The 24,979-nt window shown below is 47.9% G+C and overlaps 1 protein-coding gene across 1 annotated transcript in view; it reads right to left on the reverse strand.

Annotated features, from left to right (window-relative positions):
• Window positions 1-24,979, reverse strand: part of RND2 (Rho family GTPase 2) — a 212,708-nt gene that overhangs the window by 16,044 nt on the left and 171,685 nt on the right. Inside the window, exon 4 of the mRNA XM_078645316.1 lies at window positions 23,682-23,816. Coding sequence (XP_078501442.1) covers window positions 23,682-23,816 — 135 coding nt within the window. The remainder of the gene's footprint in view (window positions 1-23,681; window positions 23,817-24,979) is intronic.

The following is a 24,979-nucleotide window of genomic DNA, read 5'->3' on the forward strand; positions in this document are numbered from 1 at the left end:
AATTTGGTCCACTCCTGCCTCATAATTCTAGCGACCCTGTTTATAGATCATTAACGCAACTATAGAACACATTTAATAGTTCTTCCTATTTAAATTTTCTAGTTCAAGTATGTACAGATAAATGCTAAAAATAGCGGCTTGATGCAATGTTGCTTATTTTTTACAGGCCGGGACAGCAAAATACTGGTGTTGCCCGTACAAAACCGGTCAGGTGGCAACATATTGGAAATTAGAAAAAAGATATTAAAAGTATTTTCATTTTGAAAGTGTGTCGTATTAAATAATATTATATTGTTAATATCCTTTTAGCCAATTTACTGCCCCCTCTCTCCAGTGTTTTTTACTGGGATGACCAGTATTTTCTATGTCCTGGCCAGTACTAAGATTAGGAAAGTCACCTAAAGCCGATATTCTTTCCTCTGATCAGGGTTTAAAGAGGTAAATATTAGAAACAATTACTTTAAAATGTTTTTACAGCTGGCTTAATAATCCCAAACTGATAATTACAGTAAACAAAGACAGAAAGGCCATGTTAAAAAAATAATTACAAACAATTTTTTATAATGTTCTATTTAAGGACAACGTCCACACCTTTGTTTACTCATGAAAATTGAACAAATGGCTGGTATTCCCAATATTACTGCCCATTATGATATTTTATAGAATGACATTTGCGATTTGGTGTTTCCACCAGATCCTGCAGGTTTTCACCCAGTGTTTGACCCAGGGGTTGCAACTGCTTGATGGTGTAACACCACATCTTGTACTCCTTTTAGAGCTGGTAACACCTGTCAAGGATCCCATTTGGACTACCATGGGCACACAAAATGAGACCTCTAGCCCTTTTGCCCCGCACCTCCCATCCAGGGATACAGTCAATATTTTTGCCCTTTTCTGTCACTATCCATTCTTTGTGGGACTAAAAGCAAGTGTGAATTTTTGAGAATTTGGAAGTTATAAATCCTTTCCATTTTCTCCTTTCATCTCCATTTTCACTCTGGTGCATGTCAATTCACGCGACTGCTACTTATAGAAAATGAGCCAATCCTGGTTTTTTTTGCTGCTCCCTAGAATTCTACTGCCAAATCAGAAAACTGCATCACAGGCAGTCCAGTGTTGCACCAACCCTTCCACATTATATTAAAATAGCACCAACACCAGTTTTCAGTGGCATTTGTTCTACCTGGCCGGGCACAAAAATGAGTTTTGCACTCACTGACCATTACAATCCAATGGCTTGTAGGTAAAACGCCTGTGTACATTTGTACTGGCATAATATATGCAATGCTTAAATGCATGTGTAAATACTCCACTGGCATCATGTATTGTTAAAGCCTTTCCAACCGACGGTTCTCGAAGCAGGACACCCAATTACAGGCTTCTCAAAATCATAGCTTTCTCAGCATACCTGCGTCACCTTTGGCCGCCATTAAGAGCTCTGCAGCGAGGCTTAAAAACCACTCTTGCTTATCTGACAGTTGAACGCACATTAAAACCAATACATTTCCCCTACGTTTGTGGACAAAGTGTAGCGCCGCCTGCTTGGACGAGCTTTCAGTGTTTTTGATTTTTACAGTTTTCTGGCCGCCCTCTCCTGACCTTGTTAATTTAAAAAGCTTATTGCTCAGCGGCAGAATATATTCAGCCGTCAACTGTGTGAACCCGAAGTATTTTACTGGCCTGTCAGGGCTACGAGAACCGCCACGGAGCTGGCGTGGGCGAGGGGAAAAACACCTTGTAGCGGGAGCTTATCGAAGACCGGAGGCGAAGGGTCAGGAAAACTGCAGAGGCAAGAAAAACCGCAGAGAATTTGCATAGCTGTCTCAGAATAATTGCATCTGTTTCCTTTCTTTTTAAATATTTGCAAAGAAACATAATATTCTACAACAGTGAGCAATAGGGACAAGGGCCTCCTACACACTGTCTCCCAGAAGAAGCGATTTTCTCTGCTTCTTTGAAGACAATAAATTAAGATAGGTCATTATCCAAGGGAGAGGGCCCAGTGATGAACTGTCTTCCCATCAGCATCTGGCCAAAGTGACATCTTTCTGACGCCGATTCTACTCCAAAAGGCTCCTGCGAGCTTTTGGTACAGGGAAGCAGAGAGCTACATATGATATTAACTAGGTTCGGTATGACAGCACCATTCTACTAAAAAATGGCGATTTTCAAAGACTAGCCCCTCAAGGTCATGTATGTAGTCAAAAAGACCCACCTTGAAGCACACTCGTCTTCCCAAATTAGATTAAAAAACCTAAAGAGGCCATGTGGCCAAGTGAAGCTCCAGAGGCGGCCATGTCGTATGTGGTGGGTAACTCGAATAGTTCCTTTTTTGTTCACTTACAGGTACAGCCAAAAAACTGAGGACTCCCATCAACCACTACAAAAAAATCCAGACAGATTAAAGGGTATTGTGGACATTCTGGAGCTTACGTTTAGAGTATCACTGGGGCACAGTACAATTGGAACTACTCCACCCAGTCATGTTTTTTAACAAAACAAAAAAAATGCAGAACCCTAGCAACTTCACCACTGGCTCTAAACACTGCACGAAGCCAGCTTCCTCTGCAACCTCTACTTAGGACAAAAGGAGGGCAAAGGGCAAACGTTTGAAATCATTGGTGGACATGATTTCCTGGTTAATTTTGAGGTACTTCAAAATGGAGGGCATCTATGGGTATTCTTAAGGAGGAGTCCTGGCTAGCAAGACTCAATGTCAGGGACATCTTATACGCAGGGGCATAAAGCAGGCCCTCCAGCCCCCGCAGAGCAAGAGGGCCGCCAGACCTTCCAGGTACCTCCATGCAGTCCAAGGCTAATGAATATCTGTGAGCTATTCTGTGTGTGGGGGGGGGGGGGCACTGTGTTCAGGCTGAAATGCCCCAAGTCTGTTGAGTACGCACAGATGAGGGACTTGTGCTTTCTGTGACAAAAGATCCAAAGTGCACCTCACATACAAAGTGCAACAAATGGGAAAACTGGTCAAGGACTGCTTGTGTCCAAATTCAGAGGGAGCAGTTCAGACTGGATGGTTCCTATTGGAGCAGGACCAACACTAATTTGCCTATAGCTGCTCCATATCTGGAGCGGCATACTGTGAAAAAAAAGTGACTGGGATGTCTCTATAACGTTTGTTTTTTTAATACCCTGAGAGAGATAGTTATGGCCAGGGTTGGTTCACTTTGTCTTGAATCCTGCTGGCACCAAGACTGGAACTGTGCCCCAAAGCCAGTGATTGGGCTCCTGTTTACCTGCTTCAGGTCCACAAAAACCAGAATGACTTCTGACTCAAAGAGGGCACTGTTGTTTAAAGATGACTAGACCCTGCACAACACCCGACTGGAGAAAGACCTGATGCCAAGAAGTCTCCTCTGAGGTAGGGGCTACAGGACTGACCAGAAGACTTCCTAGCAGTTGGAGAACTAGATTACCTGCTTGGTGTATCCAGTCTCTGCTTCATCTCAGTTGGTTTGAAATTTCTCAAAGATCCCAGTTCACCTTGAACTGTTGTTTTACAAGTAGCTGTTGTCCCTGTTTGCTCATAGACTGCATCCTTGGCAATGAACTACCAGAGACATGAAGGGAACTAGTGGGTCCAGCTTGTCCCACCTCCGGTTTCTGAGAGCTGGCCCAGGATAGGGGTAGGAGGCAGTTGCCACGTGCAATGGGAAGACCTAAGGGCCAGGGATACCTGCTCTGATATGGGAAGTGCATCCCCACTGGAAGTCCTGGACTGTCACCCCTGATATGTTGGAGATGTGGGACTGGATGAAGGGTGTCTGCAACCTAAGGTTGAACCTCACCATCACTCCCCCACTCTGACAGCCCTAGGAGGTCTCAGTCTCAAGGAAGCTCATTTGCCAGTGGCTTCGGGACAGGAGAATTGGTCCAAAGGAAGGGATGTCAGGTGTCTTCTGCAGTGCCTTCCCAGTCAACTTTCAGGTTCACTTGTGTGAGCCCTGTGGGGATGTATGACGTTACAACGCATACTTTTACAACGTCTACCTTTACATCCCAAGTTTTACAACTCATACCTTTACAACGCAAAGTGCTTTCAGGCGCTGGATAGTGAATAGTTTAATTTACTATTCCAACTCCAGTCCCCGTGGATAGTAGGGAAGGTGTTGGATAGTACATTAAACCTATTCCCTATCCTAGAGCGCCCCCCAGCGCAATGCGTTGTAATAGTTTGCGTTGTAAAAGTTGCGTCGTAAAGGCACTGCGTGGTAAAAGTTGCGTTGTAAAGGATGTTTACCGTTCAAAAGTGACCTGTAGGTACACAGGATAGAAGAGAGGCCTTAACAAGACACTAAATGTGAGCATACACTTGTGAGGGGATGACCAATTACCTGGTGCAGTGAATTGACAGCTGTAAGCTCTTTCTGCATGTTAGTTACCTTGTGGGGAAAAATGACCCTAGGTTTGGGACAGAGATCTGACATGGGAGGTAGAATGGGCCACATTACAATGTTGGCTGTGTTGGTACTGTTCACATACTGGGATGCATCTATGAGCAGACTAGGGTTAGCAGTCTCCTCAGTGGGAGTCTGCAGGTGAGGAGAACGGTTCTCAAAGGGCAGGGTTAGTTGTTAGGACAGGTGTTGACAAAAGGGCTTTATTAGTACCAAGTTTAGAGTGGGATAGGACAGACATGTGCCACTGCAGAGGCAGAAAACTGTCTTTGTTCTGTTGCCAGAGCAGGGAACTCCATCAAATAATGGATTAGTCTTTAGCTCTCGGCTGGAGGGAGCCCGTGTAACAAAATCATATTTTTCCACATGTTCACCCCAGATGTGTCATCTTTTTCTGGACCCTATTTATGCTGGCTATGTACATTAACCCTGCTAAACAGTAGTAAAATACCTGTGCTCTAAAAGTCCTTATTGGGCACATTTATCTTCACTGTAAGTCCATTGAAAGTGGGGTCTTAAGTGCACCTATGGCACGGAAAGTTTAAGGGCATATGTGGGCTGCAGTGTGCATTCACACCACCCTTATATATAACAACATTATAATTCTGCCAGGAGCACCACTGCACTCTATTTAGGCTGCAGTTTAAATGCACTGGAGTTGCACTTGGAAGAGAAAACTGCCTTTGCCATGTAGTAAAAGCCTATTTTATATGTCACCCCTAAAGAGTGCAATGCATGCCTATAGGCATGGTGCAATACAAAACAAATAGGGAAAACGTAGATTTGCATGTTGTAAGCCTAGGTGAGATTACATTCTCTATTTTCTGTTTAGGAAAGAACTAGAAAATTGCCTCAAACTTACTTGCATTTAGTTATTAAAATGAGACAGGTGAAATCAGATTTTTGATAACTTGAGCAGAAGGGTTACTTTGTAAAAATATACTTTAGAATGTACTTTAGAATGCCTGAGCCAGAACTGGCTTAAAACCAGTTCTGCCACTCATCACACCCCAGAGCTGGAATAGACATCCTTGGCTGGTAGACCTAACTACTCTCTCTGAGGACAATGGCTTGCCTTTGGAGCTAGGGAACGCCACTCGGTGTTACCTGCTGACCATGTAGCAGGGATTAACTCTCTGGGAGTGGAGAGGAACAGGTGGCAGGACAAAGGACAGCTTTAGCACTAACACTTAACCTGGAGATGCCAGGTAAGGCATCACCTGTTAATTCCCAAGGCCAACTCCGGTCACAGTAAGAGTATAATCAGTCCTGTAAACTATCAGAGCTGGAATACAATCTTTTGCTGGTACACATAACAACTTTGGCTCAGAGGACAATGTCTTGCCTCTGGGCCCAGAAAAGGCCACTGGGTATTAACTGCTGACTTCAGCCACTGGCTAGTGCACAGGTCAAAAACTGTGACCTCCATTACCACCCCTTCTGAACATTCTCAGATCAATGAAGACTACTCCATCTTAAAAAGGCCCTGCTGGAAGAAGAGTCCGGATTTGTGACTTTAGCTGCATGAAGAGGATTCACACAAAGACTCAAAGACTCAAGGACTCCTGAATCCTGTTTGCACTTAAGAACTGGAACTGCTGTCTAAGGAACCAGTGATTGGCCTCCTGTTTATCTGCATCAGGGACACAAAAAACAGGCGGACTCCTGAATTCAAGAGGGCTCAGCTGACTAAAGAGGACTAGACCCTGCAGGAGACTTGGCCAGAAAGAGACTTGGTGCCTAAAAGCCTGCCCTGAGTAGTTACAGGCTACAGGACTGACCAGACTAAGTCTGAAGGTAAAACATTTGGCTGGGACAACCTGCTTGGTGTATCCAATATCTGCTTCATCACAGTCAGCCTCAAATTGTGCCTAGGCTCTAGTCCATCGCAAACTGTTGTTTCTCCATACTTGACCTTTTCTAGGCACTTTTAAAATCCATATCGATGGTTTCCCTTAACTTATTTTGAGGACCATGGTGTCTTTTTTTTTCAGAACAAAATTTTATTGAAGTACCGACAAAACACAAAGGGGGGACACCGTCCCACATTACATCGTAGGACTAATGAGCCGAGGCATGAAAAGGATATGCAGTCAGTACAAGCAATATTGGATTAGGTACCCGCCCCCCAAACTCCCAACACCCTACCACCCCACCCCGGTCCCACCCCTTTCCCCCTACAGTGTCTGCTAACCTAAAAGGCATAAAGCTAGGTAATACAAGATGTGTGTGCTCCCTGTCACCCAGGATGCAACTGCTACAGATCTTCTCCAGTGTCCTGGGCCGTCGGTGATTCCAGCCACAGTCCTCTGTAGTCCGCCCATCTTTTCCATATCTTAAAATGCTTCCGAGGGCATCCCCTGGCCTCAAAGACAGGACGCTCCAACCCCATGAAAAAGTCCAACCCCGTCTCCAAACCTCCAACAAAGGGGCCCTGGGGTCCTTCCAGGCCCTGGCTATATCTCGCTTAGCCACTGTGAGGGTCAAAACCAGTAGGTGGCGTTTGTAGATGTTGCCCCCCACCTGTTCCATAATATGCAGCAAACCGAGTTGCGGTGATCGGGGAAGGTCCCAGCCCAAGACCTCATCCAAGCAGTCCCAGATACCCATCCAGTACCTCGCCAGATTTGCACATGACCACACAGTGTGAACAAACGTCCCAACTTCCCGTCCGCACCTCAAGCACTCAGGGGAGGCAATCAAACCTGCTTTCCACAGCCGTTCTCTGGTAAAATAGGCCCTATGTAAATATTTAAACTGAATAAAGCGGAGACGCATCGCAATAGCAGCCCCCTTAGGGGCTTCTAGGGCTTCCCTCCAGTCCTCTTATTCGAGCGCTCCAATATCCCTCACCCACGCCGCGCGTAGCCCATCCAGGGAGGAGCAGTGTGTGACCAAGGTCTGGTATATATTGGAAATTTTCTTTTCCTCCAATTCCCCCATAAATACCTTGGCCTCTAGGGGGCTAAACTCGGGCAGGGACTCCAATCCCACCAGCGATGGAGAGAGCGCATGACGCAGCTGCAGATATTTAAAGAATAGGGTCTTGGGCATGGCATATTCCTCCCTCAAAGCCTGGAAAGACTTAAGGGTGGTGCCCCTCATGACGTGGCCGAGCGCAGATATGCCAATAGCATCCCAACCCTCGAATCCCCGCAGGGACGCCAGCGCTGGTAGTCGTCCATTTTGCCACAGCGGGGTCTCCCGCGTCAATTTGTTCCACCACCCCATGCGGTGCAGGGCTGCGCGCCACACACGGAAGACCACCTGGGTGACCATGGGGAGCCTTTTCCTGATAGCCGCCGAGTAAAGGATGGTGTGAACCGTGTTTGGGTCCATCAGGTACCGTTCCAGGGCATAAGTCGGGTCACTCCGATCCCCATACCACCAGTCGTTAAGCACCAGTAGGTGCGCCGCCTGATAGTATGATAAAATGTCGGAGGTGGCTAGGCCCCCGCAGTACGTAGATAGGAAGCAAGTGCGGAGGGCTACTCTCGCCACACCCCCGGCCCAGAGGAAATGACTCAATGCAGCGTTCACCTGACGAAACCATTGTGGTGCTATAGGGCATGGGTGGTTCTGCAGCTGGTACAGGAGGCGCGGCAGGGCCACCATTTTAAAGATCGCCGACCGGCCGTAAATGTTCAATGGCATTCTGGACCAGGTTCTCATGTCCGAGCGCACTCTGTCCCATACGGGCACCACATTGCGCTCCCATGCCACATTTGGAGTGTCCGTGATAAAGACGCCCAGATACCTGAGGCCACCCACCGCAGTCTGCAGCGTCGAAGCCCAAGCACCCAGTCCCGCGTCGTCGCCCAGCACCCACAGCTTAGATTTCTGCACATTTAGGTGTAATCCTGTAACTTCCCCGAAAGTCCTCATCTCTAGTACTCTGGGCCCGGACCTATTAATGGCCGTAAGGAAGAATAGGACGTCATCGGCATATAGCGCGATGCGATCAGAGGGGCCCATTGCCCATTCCAGCCCGCAGAGTTGTGCATCCATCCGCACCCACGCCGCCAGGGGTTCCATGGCCAGAGCGAATAGGTAGGGTGAGAGGGGGCAGCCCTGCCTGGTGCCCCGCCCGATTGGGAAGGGTTTGGACGCCGCTCCCGCCACTCTCACCGACGCGGTCAGGTCTGTATAGAGCAGGTTCAGATACGAGAGAAAAACTGGCCCGAGATTGAGGCGGGACAGCAGCGCCTTAAGGTATACCCAGCTGAGGGAATCAAACGCCCTATCAATATCGGCCAGGAGGAGCGCCGTCGGTATCTTCGCGGCCCGGGCCGTCTCCACCACCACCTGTGCGCGGCGAATGTTATGTCTGGTCGCTCTATGGGGCATGAACCCCGCCTGGTCCGGGTGCACCAGATCAGTGATGTATGGGAGGAGACGGTTGGCCAAGGCCTTGGCCAATACCTTAGCCTCAAAATTTAAAAGAGAAATCGGCCTGTACGATGAATGGTGCTCAGGGGGCCTCCCGGGCTTACAGAAAACAACAATTTCGGCATGCCGCCAGTCCGCTGGGAGGCGTCCACCCTCTCTGGCTGCCTCCAGCGCCAACTTATAGCGCCCCTCCAATTGGAGGTGGAAGGTTTTCATAAATTCACATGGAAACCCATTTGGCCCTGGGGCTTTACCAGAGTTCAAACCCCCAAGCGCCGTGCCTAGTTCTTCGAGGGATAGGGGGAGGTCTAGCTGATCCCTGACCTCATCCGGGAGCGCGCGCGGCGGGAGGTCAGCCAAGAATTTATCAATGTCCGCCGCGGGGAGGACCTCTCGGGGGGCATACAGAGCCGCGTAGTACCGTGCAAAACTGGCCGCTATGTCCTCAGGGGCCGACAACTGGTCACCTTGCTCATCTCGAATGCCCGGCAGAGTCTGAGCTTGAAAGGTATGTTGACAGAGCCGGTATAGCATGGTGCTGGATTTATCCCCCCACTGATAAATTCTGCTCTGTGTGGCCAGCCAAAGCTGCCGTGCCTCATTGAGGAACAGGGACGAATATGATTGCTGTGCCAGCAGGAGCTGCCCCACAGACTCATCAGTGTCACTCCTAGTACAGTCTCTTTCGAGGTCCTGTACCCGCCTCGCCGCCTCATCCACCTCTCTCAGACGGGTCCTGCGGGCCTCAGCACACCAAGCAATGTCCACCCCCCCTGATCACCGGCTTCAGCGCCTCCCACTGGGTGGCGGCATCCACCTCCGGCCCGTCGTTCTCCGCCCAGTAATTGGAAATGGCTTCGCGTAAATGTGAGCGATAGCTATCCTGTTGCAGGTGCCACGCAGACTGGCGCCATCGGAAAGGCTGTCGCCTCTTGTCCAACAGTAGGTCCAAGGACACGGGGGAGTGGTCCGAGATACCACGGGGGAGAACCGCCGTGGAGGCGACCCTCGCCAGCCAGGGGAGCGGCACGAACAAGTAATCCAGTCTGGAGAAGGACTTGTGGACTGCCGACACATAGGAGTATTCCCTACACAAAGCATGCTGATAGCGCCATGTGTCAATCCAACCCATGCCCTGCACTAAGCCGTGAAGCCTCGTCGGCGTCGCAGCCTGGGGTTACCTACCGGGCCTATAGCGGTCCATCCGTCCATCCATCACATCGTTCCAGTCTCCCCCCACAACCGCCAGCACATCCGGGATAGCAGCCCACACCTCGAACAACTTCTCGATAAGTGCATCTTGCAACGGGGGCGGAGCATACACACTACCGAAGATCATTGGCTCGTCTCCAATCATTCCTTTGACAAACACATATCTACCATGTGCATCGACCCATTGCGTATCGTGTACATATGAGAGCCTACGGTGAATCAGAACGCCACCCCCCGGGACCCCCTCGCAAAGCCCGCATGAAACACTTGTTGATATCCATATCTTTGCAAGCTGAGGGTCTTGGTGCCCCGGAGGTGCGTCTCCTGTAGGAGGAGAATGTCCGCCCCTTCCTTCTTCCGCAGCCGCAACACCGCCCCTCGCTTTATTTTATCCAGCATCCCCCGAACATTCCAGCTCACTACTCGTAATGTTGCCCGTTGGGGGCCTGACCGTTGGGCATCAACCAATGTCCATGGGAAGAACATGAAGAGCCCTGGGCTCCTGGAGCCACACACACATACCATACAATCGCCTATGTAACGCAGACACTGTTTCTACCTCATCTACACCCACCACCGCCCTCCCCCCCGCCCCGGCCACCAACCCCACCCAGCCATCCCAACCTCCCCACCCGCCCCAACCACTGTATCCCCAACCAAGTCCCCCAACTGCCCCCCTCCCCCCCCCAATACCTCAAAGAACACTGAAGTATCTGTCGCGGCATGGGCGACCTCGGGCCCAAAACAGAGCGCCCAAAGCCTACCATACCAATGGATCCCAAACACCCGCTACGCTAAACACCCCCCGTCCCCCCAACCACTCCCAACCACGTAGGAGGCAGGTAGCCCCTGTGACGGAGCGCCCCGAACCCTTTCCAAGGGCTCAACAATTGGTGTAATAACCAGCCAAGCGTGTCAGTGTACTCAGTGTGCAGCTGTCCACAGAGCGATGTACATGCGGATCACTCCCCTCAGCCGAGGAAGCTGGCTTCGTAGGTGGGCCAGACCACCCATCGCCCCTCAGCCCTCGCCGCCCGAGAGGTCTGGATCAGTGGGCGCAGCAGTCTTAGGTTCAGTGCAGGAGACCGTGCGCCACCGCGATCTTGATTTCCTACTCCTTTGGCTTCGGGCGGTCCGCTCGCCCTGGGATTGCGATGAGTCGCTCATGTGTCCCGGATCAAGGCCCGGTTGGGCATGAGGCCTGACCCTCACCGTTTCATCCGTCCATTTGAAGACATCCTCTGGTGTTTCAAAGAAGTGAGTCCGGGATTGAAAGACCACTCGCAGACGGGCCGGAAAGAGTAATGAATACTGAATCTTCAGGCCCCTAAGTTTTGCCTTGGCGGCCAGGAAAGAGTGTCTCTGTTGTTGCACCTTCTTGGTGTAGTCGGGGAAGATCATGATCTTATGGTTTTCAAATAACAGAGAATATTTGGCCCTCGCCTCCCGCAGAATGGTGTCTCTGTCATGGAAGTTCAGTATCCTGGCGATCACCGGCCTGGGTCGTTCACCTACCGGCGGTTTCTGCGTCAGGGCCCGGTGCGCGCGTTCAATCACAAAGCAGCGGGACAGGGTATCCGGGGGGAGCCAGCTCTCCAGCCATTGGGAAAGGAAGCGTTCCATGCCACCCTTCTCACAGTCCTCCGGAAAACCCACGAAGCGAAGGTTATTTCTGCGCGCCCGTCCTTTGGCATCCTCCACCCGAAGTGCGAGGCCCTTTTGAACACTCTCCATCTACGCCACTTTCTTTTTCAGGGTCCCGACGTCATCTTCCACCACGGAGATCCTGGACTCTGTCTCAGTTATTCGCGCCACAGCGTTGCGCAGGTCCTGTCTCAGGAGGGTCACATCCGCCCCAACTGCCCCAATCTTGGCGTCCAGCATGTCCCTCGATTGGGTGATAGCTGCCATTAGCGCCGCGTTATCTGGCCCCTGGCCCTGGCCGCCCTGCGCTCCGGGGCCGCCATGCGGTTCCGTGAATTTATCGATGGGCCCCTGCTTAGCGGGTCCACCCCCCCCCCTCTGGTCATGGCCAAGGCTAAGTCCGGTAAGAGTGGCCTCAACAGCGGATCCTTTCAGCGGGCCAGTCCCCACCTCCGACAATTGCCAAGTTTAGTTGACTGTCCAGGCCCCTTCGCAGGCGATATATTCCTCCCGCTCACCGTCTCCGTCCACCCAGGGTGAGGTGGGGGGGGGCCCCACGACTCGTCTCCGCAGGCCCCAGCCGGTAGTCCAAAGTCCAGCGTGAGCGAGAGCCACTCGGGGCACCTTTCCCCACGTGCCCTCCACCTCCACCCGCACTGGTGCACCTCGCAAGCCCCCACAATAGTCCGGGGATATCCAGGCCCGGCAGCCTGCTCAGGGCCCCCAATCGGCTCACTCGGCTCCGCGCCCCCAGCAGTCACTGCAATGGGATGGGAGGGGGGGGGCTGCACCAGGGGGGGGGGAAGACACTCACGGTTTGCTGGACCCCACTGCGGGGCCGACGCCAGGTCCACGCCGGGTCCACCGGCCCACCCGCCTCGGCGCAGACACGGGCCCCGCCGGGTCTATCCACAGGTCTTCTGTCCACCGCTCCGGCGACCACTGGTGTGGGGAAGGCAGTAGACCGGGCCCAGCGCACTTCTGATCCCTCAGCTCCCGGGGTTCCGCTGCGCCTGCACTCCCGGCTCCAGGGTAGGCGATGGTGCCTCCGGGCGGGGGTCACCAAACTCGAGGCCCCGGCCTCGCCCAGGCCAGGTAGGCCGCAGCTCCTCCGCAGCGGTCCCCGGGCAGCCGTCCCCGCAGCCGGTACTATGGGGAGAGGCAGGGGACTCCGCGATGGCTCGCTGGCTGCAGGGAGGCCCTGGTCCTGACCGAGGTGCGGCGCCGCCGGCTTTCGGGCGAGCCCTCCGGATCAGGTGCTCCAAAATCGAGGCCCCGGCTTGTCCGGCCGGCACCAGGCCGCTCGCTGCTCCGACGTGTCACGCTGCTCTGAAGGGTCCCGGAGCGCCGCTCTCGGCACCGGATGATTCCCAGGATCTTCCACCACTATCACCCCAAACTTAATGCCCTTTTCGGGTCCGGGGGCCAGGAGAATAGAAAGGATAATCTTCGGGCCGGCGGGAGCTCTAGCAAGCCACGTCCGCCATCAACGCCCGCTAAGCCACGCCCCCCCACCATGGTGTCTTTTTATTAATTATCTTTTCTCAATTTTTCTAAATTGGTTTGGGAGTGTTATTGTGCTATGTCCTTTACTTTGAAAGTATTGGTACTGTTTTAACTTAGCCTGCACTTCTCTGAGGTTTGCCCGCTACTTGTGCCATAGCTTCCTGATGTTGGTGAAGATTCTCTCAGAACTGTGTTTTGACCTAACCAGAGTGGGTTTATTGAGTTGGCAGTGATGCCCCCCCTTCCAAATTAATAACATTGTTTCTTACATGATCACTGCACTGTTAAATTAAAGCTGCACCTCACTGAAGAAGCTCGACAATGCTGAGAGCAGAATGTGGCAGCTTGTGTTCTCATACAGAGGGGACAGAGTCTGGCAGTTTAGGCAGAAACGGAGGACCAAGACAGAATTGCATGTGGTTGTATCCAGTCTGGAGTGGCGCTCTGGGTAAAAAAAAAAAAACAATGGACTGAAATACGGGCCAAGCAATTGCCAGTGGCCGAGACATTTGCAAACATTCCGCCTATCAACTTTTGTTTATTTAATGTTCCATTTTTCAGACCCATTTTCATTCTCTAGTGGAAGCAGTCACTGTTCCTCTAAGAAATGCAGATCTTTGCATTTCTCAATCTCTCAATCGCCCTTACATCAGCACTCTGGTACTTCCCCCAAGCTACTCGAGCCAGATCAGTCCTGAGTGAGAGAGAGGTACACAATTCATACTTTTCATGTCCTAGGACAAAGGCATGTTAATGGAGTGATTTCAAATGGTACTGGGTCTGCTACAGTATCAATCAACACGGGAAATTTAGATTAATTTCGGAATAAGAAGAACTTCCTCGGGATCGATATCAGAACAGCAGTAGAAATCTTCAGCCTCTTAACCCACATAGTCTAACACAGGCAGAATCCTTTCTGAAGGCCAGAATGTCTCTCATGGACCGTTGCAGCAAAAATCTCCTAAGTGATGGAGAAGTGCGAGCTGCAGATATATATTAACTGGGGAAGGTGTAGGAGGTAGGTCTAGCAAGGACCCTTACAGTCTAGTGCCCAACCAAGGACAATGCTCAATGATACGCCCCCCCCTTACCCCATATGTCTTCTTTGAGAGATAAGTCACAAAATGGCATTCTTATGTAAAGGTCTGATGGATCTAACCAAGGACTTTTTGAACTACTGCAGGAGCCTGGGATTTTTATTCAGGTGCAAAACCTCCCAAGTGGGGTTAAAAAGATCCCTAGTGCGGCTTTCCAGGGGATCAGAGCAGTTGGACCCTGGACCAGCAGTTTACGAACCCCGACGAGGAGCATGGGCCTCGGCATCAGGGGCCTCGTAGCATCTCAGCTAAATATGCGGTGACCAGAGTACTTAGGATGGCACTTGACTCTGCAAGCTTCAGCGATGGATGTTTCCATCAAGAATTAAATCTGTTGGCAAGATGTGCTTTTCTTTCCTTTGTAATAATCCCAAGAGCAATGTGCCAAGTCAGGCCCCGGGAGCATCCCTGATGTTGATTCCAACTCCTTCAACAAGTTGGCGTGATGTCCAGCGCTGCTGGAACTTTTTGGGGGATGGGTTATTGGATTTTTTTTACCAACAGTCCATTTCTCCTCCCATGGGCAACAACACTCATCTGCTGATGGTTGCAGGTTCCATTTTGTTGTTAGCTTAGAGAATTTTTAGGCTAGATGGCATCCTGTGCTTATCATCAGCTGCAAAATTCATCAGGGAGTCCTGGGCCCCTAGGAGCGCAAAGCATCTTACATCAAAATGGAAGAATGAGGTTACCTGACTATGAATAGAGCATGCGAGCATTTCACCAGATGTTTGTACCCTATATTTATTTCTCAGCATGCACACCCAGCCAAAGCTTAATGATGAGGGAACACTCTTAGGATAAATATTATACTTAACAGCATCATGGAGGTGGGTATCCCCCATACTTATCTGGGTGCAACTTTCATTTCAAGAGTTGGGCCTTTGCTTAGTGACGTAACATGGCGTTTCAGCACTGGGATGTTGTATAGGACCATTTCTACCACCTTCATCAGATACGCTTATGATCTAAAAGGAGGGGAGTGGGCTTTCATTAATGCAAACTTGCACAGCAGCCTGCATCATAGCAGGAAGTCCCGCCTCCAGACCCGAATATTTTGCCATAACTTACACAGTGACTTCCTGGTCTGTGTTGGGAGCATTGTGTAAGTTAAATAGATCTTCTGAAAGCTAAATCAAACGCAATACGTAGAGTTTAGGTTGCAATTTAATAAAAGTGCAGATTTTTAAGCACTGTTCATGGATTTTGTATTTGGAGTGGGCGAAAAATACCCCCGAAAGAAAGCTGAACAACTGGTGTTTAATTAGTCACTGAGCACATTTCAGTTATATGATTTGGCAAGGAAAGCCAAACGGAAGCAATGAATATTCTACCCGCGTTCAATGAGGTTTATCGTTTGACGGGACCATTATTATTGTAATAATCGTTTTAATACGCTCCGGAGACAGTCTCCAATATCGACTACTGCCGTAATAGTTCCATGATGGAGAAGCAGCAATTAAAACAGAAATCTACTTGCTAATTAGATGCAATCGAGCACAACGTGCCGAAATATTAAAATAGCTCCTCGCTGGTGAACGCGGCACCAGACGGTCGCGAGGTACACCGAGGCCAACCGCGTGCCAGCAAACTTTATTTCTCAAGGGGGCGGTGTAACTTTTGACGGCTGGCTGTGCCTCGTTCCCACTGATTTATGTTGCGTCTTTTAAGACTCCGAAAGGCTGGAATTCTTCCGCTTTAAAACTGTAGATAGAGATTTAATAACGCAGCAGGTCAAAGAAAGTTCAGGATGTTCTGGTTTCAACTTCCTGCGCGGCAGACTAAACAGAACCACTCGTTGAGAGTCAGCAGACATGGCCGACCATATGGCCCTACATATTTGTATTGTAGAGCAGCATAAAACGGTGCGGCCTGCAGAAGTTTCCGTGGATCTTCAAAACAGGCAAAAATCGTTCTCCAATTTACAGACGTTTATTTCCAAATTGCCCTTCTCCAATGTTTTGCCCCACCACAGTCAACAGGCATATTCCAAAGCTCTTTATATATCACATTTGTGCATTCAGGGCTTGTGATTGATACAGTTTTGCAAAATGCATGGGGTCCTTAAGGAACAAAGGCGAAAGTCTAAAAAGATAATGTGCGCCGTGGTCAAACGCAATCAGGTTTGTGCTCGCTCTGGATGAATCCCTTCTTGACTTTGCATTGGCCCAACCTCCATATTTTGGAACTGGCACTGATTTGACCTCATCAGATACTGACCACAAGCAAGAAAGTGGAAAACACAAAGTGAAAAGAAGGAGGATGAAAAACAATGGAAAACCCAGCACCAAGGGAGAAAATGGGGACCGGCAAAAGTGAGATAAAGGGCAGCGCTGCCTGGTAGTGAATTCAAGGGGTCTGAATCACTGCTGTGCAGCCTTACTATTTGATGTGCCCCTTTGTAATAGCACCAGTGGAGCTGAGCTTTGGGCACCAACACTCATTCTTTTACAAATCAAGCACTGTAATCTATACCAGAGGTGTAAGACCCAGATCTAGGACTTTTGGCTCGATTTCAGGATCAGCACATAAGATACATTTGTATTCAGTAAATCCAAGTAGAAAATATTACGCATGCAGTGGTTAACCAGACAATCTCTCATTGGTACATGTTGGAACTCTCAGCTCATAAGTGGTCCTTTGAACCCCTGTGGATTCCTTTGTAACTCTGATTGCAATAATAATGCTTTAACTTTTGTTCTTTTGCAGCTATACCAGGTTATTAGCAAGCTCTAGTTTTCAACAGAGTGAATAAAAAAAAAATACTTTTCACCAGTGTCAAAGGACACCTAATGTTATGTGATGTCATCAGCGCAAATGGGCATTTGAGGTCACTTCTTCTGCTGGTGTTCCCAAGTACGGCCTACGAGATTTGGAGTCCCCCATTCTTTTGTACTTACAGCAAGATCTACGTCTTGATGGTCTTTCAGAGACATTTTTTACTCTATGTGTAGGTATTTATATTGATAAACATTGATGAGAACAACAAATACTGCACTACGTCAAAAAACTATTTTCTTGAGAATTTGGATTATAACCAGGGCCCTTGAATTATGCAGTAGGAGAGGATCAACTTAGAAGACAGATGTGATTAAATTGTGTCGCGAGAAAAGGCAAATTATGTGGCATAATGCAGCACATTTGGTTATACTATCACTTATTTATTTTGTAATTTTTACCCATTTTAAAACTGTCTGGACAAAGGTTTTACCTCAGTAAGCGTTTAAATCACAAACAGGTAAACAGTCAACCAATACAAAGAACATTCTTCTGAACAACAAGTGTTGGCACGTGTTTGGAAACGTTTGATCCATTTCAACTAGAATCTCATTGTTTGGGGTAAAATTTGAGATTATACATCAGATGATGGGTTATGTGGCAAATGTGTTACATGCTAACAACACCCCTGAAGCGCTATTTAGAATTGAACAGCGTTGGGTTCACTGTCTGGGCTCTGATAGGAATGGTTTAAACGAGGATATCCCCTGGAGCACCTTGAATAACCACCAATCTGGGAGATAATTAGCACACTATTACCTTTTTAGCAACACCTCTGAGGGTCCAGCTTCACTGCAGTCATTTACATCTCCACTCCTGTGCGGACACCAACCCTGATTAGAGACAGCCACACACACTTCTTACTCCTAGACTGCCTGTGGCATTTGGCGCCACTCATTTTGAGTCCATTTAGCATCCCTCCGCACATAGCCTCAGACATGCCAAGACTTTATCAGGCCACTGTATTTTGTTTTGTAACATCGCTACTCCCAAGCATATGTCTTCTTAGAGGGACTCACTTTTAATTAGTTAACCTCCCCACATAGCCTCAGGTATGCCAAGTCTTTATCAGGCCATTGTATTTCGTTTTTTAACATTGCTACTCCTAAGCGTATGTCTTCGCAGAGGGACTCACTTTTAATTAGTCAGTCGACTGCTACGAGCGTCGGATATCATTATAGCAAACGACAAATGCACAACAGGAAATAATCTTCTAATAATATTAGATCACTAGCTTACATTCCACATCCTGGACAACCAGAGCCGTTCTCAAGACTAACCAAGATCCCATCCCTGTCATGCATCCTTACAAGGTGTGCTAGCATACTTCTTAAATATCACTCTAAGATGGCGCCCCCGTCTACAAGCTTCCTCCTCCTTCATCATGGCCGCCACTCACACTCCTAATGATGCTAGTTGGTTAGCAGTCCATCTCTCGCGCCGCAATGCTGACGCTCTTCGCTGTGCGCCATTTCCAGGCAAAACAGCAGCAGGAACCGGGCTGGCTAGTTACCTTCCCGGAACCAACAATACAAGTTAGGTCCTCCGCCGAGGGGGCGCGAGTTACTGTGAGTATTGACCACTTCATTGCAGCTACAGAGGTAAGACCCACCAATGCTTAAGATATTTAGCAGCGGACATCGCGCTGACTACGGTAATGTTCCCTACGTTTTAGGGAACTAGCAACGTACCTCTTGAGGGCGATGGGCTCTGGTCGTCCTACTTGCAGACAGACACAACGCCGGGCTGTTTCGCCCTAGTGGAACGCTAGATCCCCTATTTGGATCCCGTTCCGATGGGGACACGTCTGTGCGCCAACCTACAAGCATCTAGACAGGGGTGCGCTGCCTTGGCAAGGTATACAGTACGATTCACCATTCACAGGTGTATTGCACCACTAATGCTATTACTTAAAGCTGGGTCCACCGCATCTCAGTCTGTTATTTGAATGCATTTCTCATTAACTTGTGGTTCTTTTGCAATACCCTCCCACCGGAAAACCGCCCCCCCCTCCTCACACCCCTCTCCTCTTTTTAGGACACACGCTGGATGAACGTGTCCACTTGATGCCGCCACCCGATGGGGCTAGTCTTGTATAAAACATAGGTGAGTGGCTGCATACTATACTTATTGTGACAAGCGTCGCGTCCACCTGTCTGTTTTTCTGTTGCTCTTCTGCCCGATTACCGCCTTGGTTTTTAATGTGCCAAATGCTCTGTAATTATACGCCATCACTGCACTGCATTGCTTCAACTATTCCATATCAAATTAGCATTACATTGTTTGGCAAAATTTATGGATACTGGTGACATACTTGGCGATAAGACAATCCTATTAGGATTAGTTATGTTTAAGTGACTGTTTTGTTTTTATATTTGTGCTCTTCTATTCCTAGATTGACTACCGCACCTACGGACACCACATGCCGCTGGTGCCACCAAACTGGTAATATCTAGGTTATTACACCTCATTATCAGCCACGTAGTGTAGATTTCAACTTTTATTTGTAGGTCCTGAAGAATTGGCGCCTGATCCTCTAGGGGACAACCTGGGCAAGAAACATGTTGACCGCATGACACAGTGAGCAGCTGGCTATAACATTACCATAGACAGTCGCCATCACTCCTTTTAATCAGGGTGGGAGACAGGATTATTAAATTAGTTGCCCTGACCCTCCCTCTCCCTGTTTTAACTCACTTTTTTTAGACACCATTACACTACACTTCTACATTTTAGGGCCCCTTACACGCACTCACCATACACCAAGGATAAAAGATCTCCGCCAAAGAGGCCCCACTGAGGGTGCCCGTCGCCGACCTGATGAGGAGCATGCCTAATGATGCAGCATGACACCCAGCGAGCTGGGTGTGTGAGGGCCCTAAATCCGAAAGGAGGAATTCCCCATGCTCCTTCTTGGTAGCCAGTCACTTGCACTTATTTCCAAAGTCATTGTAGCCTCTTTAGGAACTGCATACTCCATTTTTTGTAACTTTTTTTATTTTGCAAATGTGTCATACCCACAGTTGCAAAATTGCATCATTCCCGTGGCTATGACTATACTACTGCACTGGATTTTTTATCCCATTTTCACCAGCCCTCAGGTACAGCCCTTCCTATTTTAACCCCTTCTGTGTTCCCGTCGGCTAACGGCCGACAGGAGCATTCCCTCCCTGGTGCTGCGAACGACCGCTGGCCATCGCAGTCACGCCCACCTTTTAGAACACCCGCACCTCGGCTGAATTGCCGCTGCGGTAAAGGCGTTAAGAGAAAAAAAAAGTTAAAACAAAGCAGAGACAGTGAACACAATTTTGCCACTTGCAGATGACATTTAAACACCTTCTTCCGGTCTGGTGCGTAAGACACATTCAGACCTGAAGAGCGAAAGCCATTGCCTTTGACTCGGTTTTCTTTTCCTCCCGCCTCAGCGGCCATTTTCTCAATTTATACGCAAGATCAATCAAGTTCAAGCAATCATCTCTTGCAGGGAGAAGAAAGTAATTTTAACTCCTCGCTGCTTATCGCAGTCTTAGCCATGATTGGAATCGCTGCTCGGCCAGCGCTGAATATTCAACGGAGGATGCTGAATATATGAAGTACTTGCACTAAGTGCAGCAAGTGGGTAATAAGCGGACAGGTATCAGATGCATTGGCCAGACAATCCAGTAGAATTGGATCTTTAACTCGCCAGAGGAGCATGCTGCTGCGAACACACTGAACCTTCTTGCAAGCATGTAATAGTGCAAAGCGCATAATCATTCCACTAGGAGGCTTCCGGTAGCGGACAGAAAATTCAATTTTTCTTTTCTTTCTCCTTTTTTTCATGTGACAAAAATATATCCGACCAGAAAGCGACATCTCGCTGCCTTGACATTTCATCACCACTATTTCCGACAGTACAGGGCCTTTGGCTTTATAAGGTAAATGTAAAATTTTCCGCATGACCTTTAAGAATATTCAATGTGTATGGGGCAGGGTTTGACTTTTATTGCGAAGGGATTAGGTGTCCCACATTTGTTGGTATGCATTCCTGCCTGCTGGGATTTGTTCTGTGTGCATAGGCACTGGTTTACATTTTTTTAGCACACCAATGTTTCCATGTGAAACCTGTACTATCCTCGCCCTCCCTCAACACAGAGCATTTGGTTTCCTTCAGTCCTGTGTACTTTAAAAAAAATGTGTCAACTCATGGTGGAGTTCATCTTTAATCAGTGGTTGATTGGTCTAGAAATTTGATATTCTAGTAGGGTTGGGAGAGAGTCTGTTACATCACTCGATCGCCTGGGGTTGTGGTTTGCTATGAGGAAGACCTGATATTTTTGAGCGGTCAGTCACGGAATTCTCCAACTTTCCCTACATGCTGCTCTGCCACCAGCTGAGAAGTCACTTAATGGTGAAATTTCATCCAAAATATTCCATTTCGTTACTTTATCTATATGCAATGGAATTAGTGCCCGCCGGGAGTAACAGGCACATGTGCATTGTTCCTATTGAAATATGTTAGAGAACAGAAAAGACAGGGAAAGAAGGGGAGGCGGTGGTTCAATTTATGCAGTTAAAATTGGAAAAAAGGGATAGAAGTTACATTGGAAAAAAAGACTAGATAATTCTGGGTTTTGTGAAAAAAAAAATTTGTGGAACTTCTCCCTAAAGTTCATCAGTTAACTCCATTTACATGAGGAGTAATTATTGCGTATTTTATAGGTTGTATGTTCTTACAACGCATTCCGTTGCAACGCATGCCTTTACCACGCATGCGTTACAACGGAATGGAATTTCTATGCATTAGCTTTTCCTCGAATACTTGCGTGGTGACGTCATACGTCGTTAAGAGGAAGCGGAAGTTTTTTTCCGTTTTCTCTTAAACGACGCTGATTATCTGCATATCCCGACGTGACTTCTGGTGAGTTTTTTTTGGGGGGGTCCACCTTTTTTCACTTTTTACCTTTACCACATATGCCTTTACTACAAACATCGTAGTAAAGGTATGCGTGGTAAAGGCTTCGTGGTAACCACGCATGCATTGTACTGCATGCGTGGTTAAGGTATTCGTGGAAACGGCCGCGTTGTAGTGGCCGTTTCCCGTATTTTATATAGCGTATCTTTAAATTAAACACAGTTTTTAACACTCAAGTGTAAAAATACCTTGTATTTTAACCCTATGAGTGCTTGTGGTTTCTTGTTTTTCCTCTTTCGTAGCTTTATATTGTGGATAGGATACTAACTTCCCTTAGAAACTTTAATTTCGATAATAGAGGGACCAGAGTTCCAAGAAGTGCCAAGCACAACTTTCTGATGAATGGGATCAATGGTTCTGCATATGCAATGGTCCAGCGTTGCGAGGTCTTTGTGGCTGCCGATGCTTCTGGTCAGAGCCTGTACTTTCTCGTTCTGCAGTAGCTTGACTCCAAAGATCCCCCCCAAGGACATTGAACAGCTGGGAAAAAACAGGTTGACTTTGCTCTCAGTAAACAGGACTGCTGCTAAACTGCAATACTGTGCCAACTTCCTCCGTGTTATTGTGCTACAGAAACATATTCCAATACCCGCTTGGAGGCTGTGGGGGGTTGAGTAGGCACTGTAGGATGGTTTTATCAAATGGTGAATTATAAAGAAATGCAATGCCGCACAAATCTAAATTCCTAGGCGGTTCCAAACACACCTCTTTAAGCTGGGCCTATACAGTGAGACATTTGAGGACTACCCTTCGGTGCATCTGAGAGAATTTTGAAATACAGTGCCCAGTCTGGCGGAATTGTGAAACCAGAATCCTGAATCCAGCTGCCCCCAATTTACCAAATGGCGTGATCAGGAGAAAGTCACTTTACCTCCCTGTTACTCAATTCATTTATTTGGAAAAATTGGGAAGAATCAAAAACACTCCGGTGAAAACTATATTATAGAAGAAGGGCAGTTTGACTATGCCATACACAGAGCTTACACTCAAGTGCAGATGCGTTTACATTGACCTTTCTACCTACTCTGACCAAAAAGTGAATTTGTGGACACTTAGCAGCCTACTCTGTGTAAGTGCTTGGGTCTGTCAGTTCGAGCCACGAGAGAAGAATTTTCCTCTCATGTGTAAGGGCTAGGGGGGACAAAACAGTTACACAAAATGGCATGCATTTTTTAAATGTACTTGGCCAGTATTTCCATGAAAATCGAACGAGAGAGTATATATTGCATGCAAAAGCCAAACAAGATGTCTTCAGGCTACTGGCTTGAGCAGTAAATGTCTCTCGATACACGTTGTACTTGAACCTGCAGGTAAATACTATGCGATATAGTACATACACATACTGGCAACAAAAAAAATTGCGAAATCCATGTAACTCGAAATATAAGAAAATAGCCTTCATAATAAAAATGTTGACATGTCCGGAATCAAAGACGTGAGAGACAGCCATGACTCTTCGATGAACAAATGACGAGAACTTGATCATCTCCACAATTAGTTTTAAACACAATACTAAACACTGAACGCTTGTAACCAAGAGGAGGGGTGTTTGATGACACAAACCACTAAATAAAGACTTAAAGTCTCTTCAGGATGCTATTCTGCGCATAATTTCGTATGGAATACATGCACTTGAAGTCAACAGCACCAAACCACAGAGGGGATGTGTGGCAAGAGAAGAAGTCCCACCTGTTCGTGCGTGACCGGTATAAGTCTCTGTTTGGAGAGCTCCCGTAGAGTGCTGACGTCTGTCCTCATATCTAGTTTACATCCAACCAGCACCACCTTTGCGTTGGGGCAGAACTCCTGCGTCTCGCCTTGCCACTGAAAGAAATAGAAGACAGACTGGTTAGTTTCATTTGGTCCTGCATCCTAAGGGTGTATTTAAACCACTGAGCCATGGTGGCAGTCACTGACTAGAATAGGAGCGGACATTCTCCTAAAATGAGTCTCAACATGGTCACTTTATCTGCAAAATTACAACCACCACATAGGAAAATTAACCTAACTTCAGCTCCATCTCTTGCATGTTAAATTCACTCCTACCACCAAGGCTGCAGCACTTGCTGTCACCAGGCATCTAGACAATGGTACACTCTCCCTCCAGCCAGAGTTTCAGTGCCTAATTTGTAAAAGAATAAGAGCTGGGGCTCAAAGTTTTGTTTAAAAGCCTGCGGCCGGGGCTATCGAAGATCAAATACCAACCCTGTATAGCCTTGATTCCACCTTTTACATCCACCTCCAGACACTCTCTGGCCCCTTATGTCACTCTTGGAGGTTGCTGAGGTCTCCCTTTCGCACAATATACCATCTTTCTCCACCTTACCTTGTGTGTTTTTCACTCACTTGCCCTGGGTCAAAATCTGATGAGGAAAAATAAGTGCAGGTCTCTAAAATTCCATGAAAGCCAATTTGGGGAACTTGTCACACCCTTAATTAGGAGTAGTCTTCAGCATATTTGTGTTCACTCTGCATCATCTCATATAAATAACAATTATTGGGTTTAGTGTGTTTTACGTAATATTTGTTATTCTTAAACTTTACACTAGAAACTGGTTCGAGCAGAAAATGTTATGCAAGATCTGTGAAACTGGATGTGTTCCATGTTTGTATGGGTTGCATAAGCAACTTTCATCGTGTGAAAACAGTACTCAATAATAAATCCATGGAGGGAGGCTTTTGCGTGGCTTTTGTATGCAAGGGATACCTTGCATACATTTTTCACACAGTTGACCGGCCAAATGTTGATCACTTAATACCAAGTCATTTTAATGAAAATTATGAACATCACACCTGTAGATTAGTTCAACACCATGTAACATTTTCAAAAAGCAGCTACAAATTAATAATTCTTCTTGTTTAACAGACCAAGGTGGAGATTTACAAAATCTCCACGCAACGCAGCACAGGCCGCAAAAGGCTGCGCTGCGTTGCATGACAGGGAGGAAGCAGGAGAGCGCCATCTTTTTAAATATATGGCTCTCTCC

Source organism: Lissotriton helveticus, chromosome 5_1, assembly GCF_964261635.1.
Source record: "Lissotriton helveticus chromosome 5_1, aLisHel1.1, whole genome shotgun sequence".
NCBI lineage: Eukaryota > Metazoa > Chordata > Amphibia > Caudata > Salamandridae > Lissotriton > Lissotriton helveticus.